Genomic DNA, 7,722 nt, shown 5'->3' on the forward strand with positions numbered 1-7,722 from the left:
CTGATTCCTGGTGACATTTGAGATGTTACCCTGTTCTGACACCCCGTTCTGTGGTGTGGCTTCTTCTCTTAACAAGGACGCGGCCAGAGCTGTCACTGGTATTGTCAGCTGCTTAGCACAAGGTGCCAAGGGATAGCTTAGGTTTGCCCTGTAACCCCGGGCTGAAGCCCCACCCACCCAATGCCTCACGAATACAGACGGTGGCTATCGAGGTGGAACCAGATGAGCACTTAGCACTAGCCCACTGCGGCCCCTCCCTGCTCCTGGCAAAAAACGCAGGTGCCTCCCGGGTCGGGGCTGGACAGGAGAAGGCCAGCACCGGGATCCGGCATGGCCCCTGCGGGGACACTGTGGTCGTATTTCCTCCTTGTCACGATTCTTCGAGTTAGTCCTCTTAGCGGTTGTGACGACCTCAATGCAGATGCCGCGTGTGTCGACAGCATTCAAGGATTTGTTTTTGTGTACAAACCCACGGCTTTCTTCTTCTTCTTTAATGCCCCGGGACCGTGGGAAGCACACAGACAGGTCCAAAGTGCCCCCTCTGAGCTCTCTCTCGTGTATCTGCATTGCTCCCATCACTGTCTTGCTTGGTGACGTAACTGCTGAGTCTCAGTTTGCTCATCTGTAAAATGGGGGAACTTTTTTTTAAAATTTTTTTTAATGTTTTTTATTTTACTTCTAGGAGAGAGAGAGAGACAGCGTGAGCAGGGGAGGGTCAGAGAGACAGGGAGTCACAGACTGAAATAGGCTCCAGGCTCTGAGCTGGCTGTCAGCACAGAGCCCGAGGCGGGGCTCGAACCCACGAACCGCGAGATCATGACCTAAGCGAAAGTCGGTCGCTTAACCGACTAAGCCACCCAGGCGCCCCTAAAATGGGGGAACTTAAAGCGCCTATGTTACAAGCTCGCCGGGAGAATTGTGTGCAGTGAATGGAGACATAAATATCTCCAGGCGTGGTGTCGGCATGTCGCAAGGGCTTCGTAAATCAGTATGGTGCACCTGTACGATTAATGAGGGAATGGGGGAGGGGGATTTTCTTCTCGTTGCTTCCTTGTGCTGGTCAATTTAGGGAAAATGTCATAAAACAGCCCACATAGTGAAAGTGAAAACTACCCCAAAAAGGTCCACTTGTAAAACCATGAAAATATTAATTTCTGTGTGGCTTATAGGGCCACATCCCTAACAGTTCAGAATCAACACCTGGTGTTTAGTGAACGGAAAAGAAATCTTGCTTTCACTGTGGGTGTCCGCAATGGAAAGATGTGAGGAAACATTTAAAAATTAAATGTCTTGGGGTGCCTGGGTGGCTCAGTCAGTTAGGCATCCAACTTCTGCTCATGTCATGATCTCACGGTCCATGGGTTCAAGCCCCGCATCGGGCTCTGTGCTGACAGCTCAGAGCCTGGAGCCTGTTTCAGATTCTGTGTCTCCCTCTCTCTCTGCCCCTCCCCTGCTCATGCTCTGTCTCTCTCTGTCTCAAAAATAAATTAAAAAACGTTAAAAAAATTTAACGTCTTGTCTGATTTCAGCTGCTGATGTAGTATTACACCTTATGTAAATTTACCTTACACAAATTGACCCGAAGCCTTACTGATAACATCAACAGTCGATTAACACACAGTGTGCATGTTCTACGTATTATATACAGTGAAGTAAGCTAGGGAGAAGAAAATGTTGTTAACACCTCATAAGGAAGAGGGGCGCGTGGGTGGCTCAGCGGTTGAGCTTCCGACTTCGTCTCAGGTCATGATCTTACAGTTCATGAGTTCAAGCACCGCATCAGGCTCTGTGCTGACAGCTGGGAGCCTGGAGCCTGCTTCGGATTCTGTCTCCCTCGCTCTCTACCCCTCCCCCACTTGCTCTCTCTCTCTCTCTTTCTCTCTCTCTCTCTCTCTCAAAAATAAATAAGCATTAAAAAATAATTTTGAGAGACAGAGAGAGACAGGCTGAGGGGGAGCAGGGCAGGGACAGAGAGAGAGGGAGACACAGAACCCGAAGCAGGTTCCAGGCTCTGAGCCGTCAGCACAGAGCCCGATGTGGGAGTCAAACTCACAAACTGTGAGATCGTACCCTGAGCCGAAGTCAGACGCCTAACCGACTGAGCCACCCAGGCACCCCTTCAAAAAGTCTTTAATTAGGTTGAATCTCTGTCTCTCCTATTGCTTACGCAGAGTAGAGTACATGTTGTTGTCGTCGTTGAACGTGACCTCATCGCATTGCAGGAGGCGGGACCTCAAAAGCATCTGGCAGTAGTCCGTCCTTTCTTGTCTGCTTCACAGTCATGGTAGATGGAGGGAGGGAATCCTGCTGTTCATGCGACCTTCACAGATCCAGCTGCAACTAACCAGCTAATGTCTGGACCCACATGGTACAGAGAGAGTCCAGCGAATCTGGGACTCGGCTTCGTGCCACACTAACCACGGAGCAGCAGAAGGGGAATGACATCACAGCTTCGCGTTGGCAAAGCACAGACGCCGTAGCTGTGCAAATGTGTGTTTCCTTTAACCAGCCCCAGTGCCCTGCGGACAGCGAAGGGGAATTGGGTCTCCATTTTGTGTGTGTCAGTGATTGGGACCAGTCCCAGGCAAATGGCCTGATCGCCCTCGTTCTCTTACCCTCTCCACCGCGTCCGGCAAGTCTCCCTTGCTTTTTCCCAGTTGGGCACCGATGTCTTTAGTTTTTCCACACCATCAACTCTAACCTGGGTCTCCTGCCTCTTATTTCCATTAAGGTCGAAAAGACGGATAACAGCTGAAAGTGCTGTGCTCCTTCCCAGTGTTTCCATTTTATTATTTTATTTAAAAACATTTTTTTAATGTTTATTTATTTTGAGAGACAGAGAGAGAGAGAGCANTCATTTTCTGATCAGGTTATTTGTCTTAATTTCAGCCAAGTACCCTTCTCTGGGTACTGGCCCCTTTCCTGGACCACTATTGTCACATATAAGCAGTCAGTTAATCTGGATAAGGAGCAACCCAAAAAGAAAGGGGGTGGGTTTTTTTTTTTTATCACAGTTTTTGTTCTTGTGTCTTATTCTGCTAATTTTTACTTGTGCTTTTTATTTTGTGCTACCTGTCTCCCCCACACCTACCCAGCACATGCAGCCACACTCCCATTAGGAATTCGGGGCTAGGGGCGCCTGGGTGACTCAGTTGGTTAAGCGTCCGACTTCAGCTCAGGTCATGATCTCACAGTTCGTGGGTTTGAGCCCCGCATCAGGTTCTGTGCTGGCAGCTCAGAGCCCGGAGCCTGCTTCGAATTCTATGTGTCTCCCTCTCTCTCTGCCCTTCCCCCACTCATGCTCTATCTCTCTCTGTGTCAAAAATAAATAAACTATAAAATTTTTTTAAAAAAAGGAATTAGGGGCTAAAAACAAATGAATTGCTGGCTTTGTTACCATTTTGGCATACATGTCATGAATACTTTCCCACTGATGTTATCTAAGGGAGATTCAGTGACTCTGGAATCCTCTGGGATATGGGAGACTCTCTCCAGGGTCTGTTGCAAACGAAAACAGAACGCCTACCCCTTTATTCCTGGACAACTTTGAATTTCATACTGTGGTATTCAGAAACATATTTGGATTGTAGTGTCATTCGACTCTTTAGTAATATTAGGATTACTCCTTTACTAAAAGTAGAATACGTATGTCTTTTTTTTTTTTCTAGAGAGAGAGAGCATGAGCAGGGGAGGGGTAGAGAGAAAGGGAGAGAGAAACTCAAGCAAGGTCCACGCCCAGCACGGAGCCCCACTGGGGGCTAGGTCTCACGAACCATGAGATCCTGACCTGTGCCGAAATCAGGAGTCAGATGCTCAATTGACTGAGCCACCCAGGTGCCTCTGGCGTGTCATTTGTAGATGTGATTGGGCTTTTCAGCCATATTAAGTTTGAATGCAAAACATTCAATGATTAAATGAATAGTATCATCATCAATCCCAGAATACACAGACTTGTATAGGTTCATATTTGCACATATTATCTATATTGACGCTCCTCCTTTGAAAAAAAATAGATACTATACATTTTCATTCTAGAGACAGAGCTTCAGTCTTGGAGAATATGTACACAAAGAAGATGAAATTGTGCCTTCACGTGGCTTTCAGAAAACACGCAGATTAGGAATGAAGCCCATGGCTCCATTTAATGGGGCGAGCCATTACCAGTCGTGTCCCATGTGAAAAGGTACATTTCATTCCTGTCACTGCATCTGGGAAAAGAAGATTCAAACTTCTAGCCCTCCTGGAAGGAAATGTTTTTAGAAGGTACACTTCCAGGCAGGTCATGGGCATCTGATTATCTACAGATACGTATATCTACATTGTGGGCTGGCTGGCAGATGAATAGATTGTGCCTGCGTTCGAGAATATTGCTAGCTTCAAACATACGTAGATGAGACTAGAAGAACTCCATATACATTTTAGTCCATTGAAAACATTTACAAATCAACAATTCATTTGTCTTTAAAACAACAACCGATTGGAGTCTTCACCAGGGACGGTGGCATATCAAAATGAAGGCAAAGTGAAATATCGTTATTTATGTTGTGTTTTGTTGCTGACCCTTGAGGAGTATTAGGAAGGCGGGAGGTCACGTCTGGAAAAGTCACCTGAGCCGGCACAGATTCCGATCCACGAAGATGAGCTGAGAGGGGCGGGGTCAAGCAGCAGAAACCGGGACCCAAGGCTGGGAGCCAAGGGCAGACCTGGAAATTTTGAGGGACATGGAGTGGGGGTCCCAGGCCGTTGGGACCCAGTAGGTGACAGCGGCGAGGACAGCAGAGGAAAAGGCAGCGTGCCCAGTGGCCCTCCTGAGTCCAGCAGTTGAACCGTGAGGATGGAGACCTGTCAGAAGGGCTCCAGCACCTTCTCCGTGGGCTGGAAGGGTGCTGTGGAGGCAGTGGGCACGATCCGTAACCTTGCACGTGGGGCTCCTATAACGGGGTTGCATAGCGACAGGTCGCGGCTGCTGGTGGCTGGGGGGACTCTGCTTCTCAGCTCGGCTCTCGTTTCCCAGCACTGCTTCCCTCTGAGTCACCCAGGGCCCTGCCACATGTCATTTCATTAGGCGGCTCCACGGCCGCTTTCACTTCTCCCAAAGCTGTGCAGAGGCTCGGCTCTTGGCTTTTACATCATTTTCTCCTGAGAGCTGGAGGCGGTGGCCTGTTTGACAGGTCGGTTTGCTGCATTGAGTCCCCAACGGTGTCTGACGGTTTCAATTTCCTTTCTCATAGGTGTTTGATCCTGATGACCTTTATTCAGGGGTCAATTTCTCCAAGGTTCTGAGCACACTTTTAGCTGTCAACAAAGCCACAGAAGGTGAGCCAGGTTTGTGATTTATGAGTCGTGCATGACCCATTTGGATCCACAGGCTTCTCACTGCCCTAGGGGCCGACCATGGCCAGGATTGTTTGACCAGTGCACATCTCTTCCCTACTAGCCAGCNNNNACAAGGGAGGGACAGAGAGAGAGAGAGAGAGAGAAAGAGAGAGAGAGAGGGAGAGAGAGAGAGAAAAAATCCCAAGCAGGCTCTACACTGCCCGCACAGAGCCCCATGCAGGACTTGAACCCACCAACCGTGAGATCATGACCTGAGCTAAAACTAAGAGTCGGAGGCTTAACCAACTGAGCCACCTGGGCACTCCTTGTAAATTGTTCATAGTTTAGGATTTAAACATACCTATCACAGATGTTATTGTGATGCCCTTCATATAAGGATAGGAACCAAGAAGCTATTCCATCCAAAGCTACGGGGAATAAGCAACTGAGTACAACAAGACAGAAAATGAAAAGGAAAAGACGAGTTCCCCTATTCATAAAGTTTACAGAAGGTACCAGTTACTTCCCCACGAGAGACATGTTTTTCTCATAGATTTTTGTGTGTGTTTGTCCACGTAAAAGACGGTGTCAGTAACCTTGCGCTGGAAACGCAACCTCAGGATCGTAGTGAGTGAGAAGACTATTTTTTACTTAAATGTTTAACACCCACCACATTGGAGGTCTTAACTCTAAATCCTAGTAAACTTGAGGAAAATGCCCCCAGCCTTGAAATATCACCTTAACTCCTGTGAGAGGGCACCTTTCCTATAACTGGCTGGGAATAACCATAGTTAAAATGCATTGAGCTCTCACCATGGGTCTAAGCAATTCTAACAGTCATTGGTGGTCTGCTCTTGGAAATGACCCTGGGGGTAGGTATTATTATTACGTCCATATTACAGATAAGGGAACTCAGGCCCGCAGTTGCCCAACTAGAAAAAGTAAGTGGCAGAGCTGGGATTCAAACCCACATCGGACCGACCCCCAAACACAGGTCTTGCTGGTCAGACCGTTGGGAGAGTCAGCAGGCTGTATGCCCAGCACCGTCAGGTGCTACAAAGGAAGTGTAAGATATGGTCCCTGCCCCTGAGAAAATGACCGTCTATTTAGGGAGACTCAACTTACCCCCCGTGAAACAATTAGCACACAGGAGCAGACAGTATAGGCAAGTGCCAAATAGAATGGAGCATCTAGGAAGCTATCAAGTAATTATAGTTTTCGTCAAAAGAGCTGTATATAATAGCAATACATGTAAAAATACTTCCCTAGAGTTGTTCTTTTGCTATTTGGGAAAAAGGAAGGCTTTGGAGCTACTGCAAAGGCGTATAGCAGAAAGTACAGCTAATTCGAGTAACTATATTTAACACGTATGACAACTAGCCAGTGCTAGGCAGGGAGGATCGTATCATTCTAACATTATGCCATCCAAATTATACGTTCCTTTGCCAAACTCTGCTAGCAAGTTTCATAGTCTCTTCCCTTGCCGCGGATATTTATAAAATACAAGGAGGTGAAAGTTAAAACCCACAGCATCAAGGAAATTACTTGGATACTGAGCTTGTCGCCTAGGGAATGTTTGGGCTTCAGACTTTTGCAGTTTATGTCTTTTAAAAATAAACGGAGAGGAAAAGAACCCTCATTTGAATTTGTCAGGAAGCCAGCTTCTCTCTTGAGCACACTGTCAGCATTCGGAAAACACCCGGCTCGGCACTGGTCTGATCGAATTTCACAAGGTTTCAAGGAAGAGAAGATTCTCGAGTGTGATTTTTGAAGACGGCATCTTTTTTCCCAGACACACTCTCCCTCCAATTCTCCTTCTCCTCCCCCCCGCCCCCCTCACCCCCAGAGTCTGTGAGAATTTACATTACATACGCTGCACATGTCACCACATATGAGGAAGACAAGGGCCACCCAGTTAAGGGCCAAAACACAAAGAGAGAAGTTTGAAATATTTCAAAGTAATAAGAGCCACAAACAGCTGTTTGGTACCCGATATAGTTCTGCCCTGGATAACAGGGCGTTCTGTCGCAAACTGGTTCAAGAGGGGAGAGCCATAGAGAAATGGGTTAAGAGAAAATGTGGTTCTGTCGCTGTTTTTCATTCTACTGGACAGCAATGGCCAGTAAGGTTACGACGACGTTGGCCACCCAAATGGGGAGTAGGGGCGGGAGGAAATTCACTTGGCATGTTCAGAACGGTAACCGTGAGGATTCCGGCCAGGGTGCCTTTGCTAATGTCCCATGAAAGTTTATTGTATGTTCTAGACGGTGCTTCNGCCACCCAAAGGGGAGTAGGGGCGGGAGGAAATTCACTTGGCATGTTCAGAACGGTAACCGTGAGGATTCCGGCCAGGGTGCCTTTGCTAATGTCCCATGAAAGTTTATTTTATGTTCTAGACGGTGCTTC

The 7,722-nt window shown here is 47.5% G+C and overlaps 1 protein-coding gene across 1 annotated transcript in view; it reads left to right on the forward strand.

Annotated features, from left to right (window-relative positions):
- The window catches only part of ARHGEF6 (Rac/Cdc42 guanine nucleotide exchange factor 6), a 111,529-nt gene that overhangs the window by 32,340 nt on the left and 71,467 nt on the right, over nucleotides 1–7,722 (forward strand). Inside the window, exon 4 of the mRNA XM_077774029.1 lies at nucleotides 5,232–5,316. Within this exon, the coding sequence (XP_077630155.1) occupies nucleotides 5,232–5,316 (85 nt within the window). The remainder of the gene's footprint in view (nucleotides 1–5,231; nucleotides 5,317–7,722) is intronic.

Source organism: Crocuta crocuta, unplaced genomic scaffold, assembly GCF_008692635.1.
Source record: "Crocuta crocuta isolate KB4526 unplaced genomic scaffold, BGI_CrCroc_1.0 scaffold241, whole genome shotgun sequence".
NCBI lineage: Eukaryota > Metazoa > Chordata > Mammalia > Carnivora > Hyaenidae > Crocuta > Crocuta crocuta.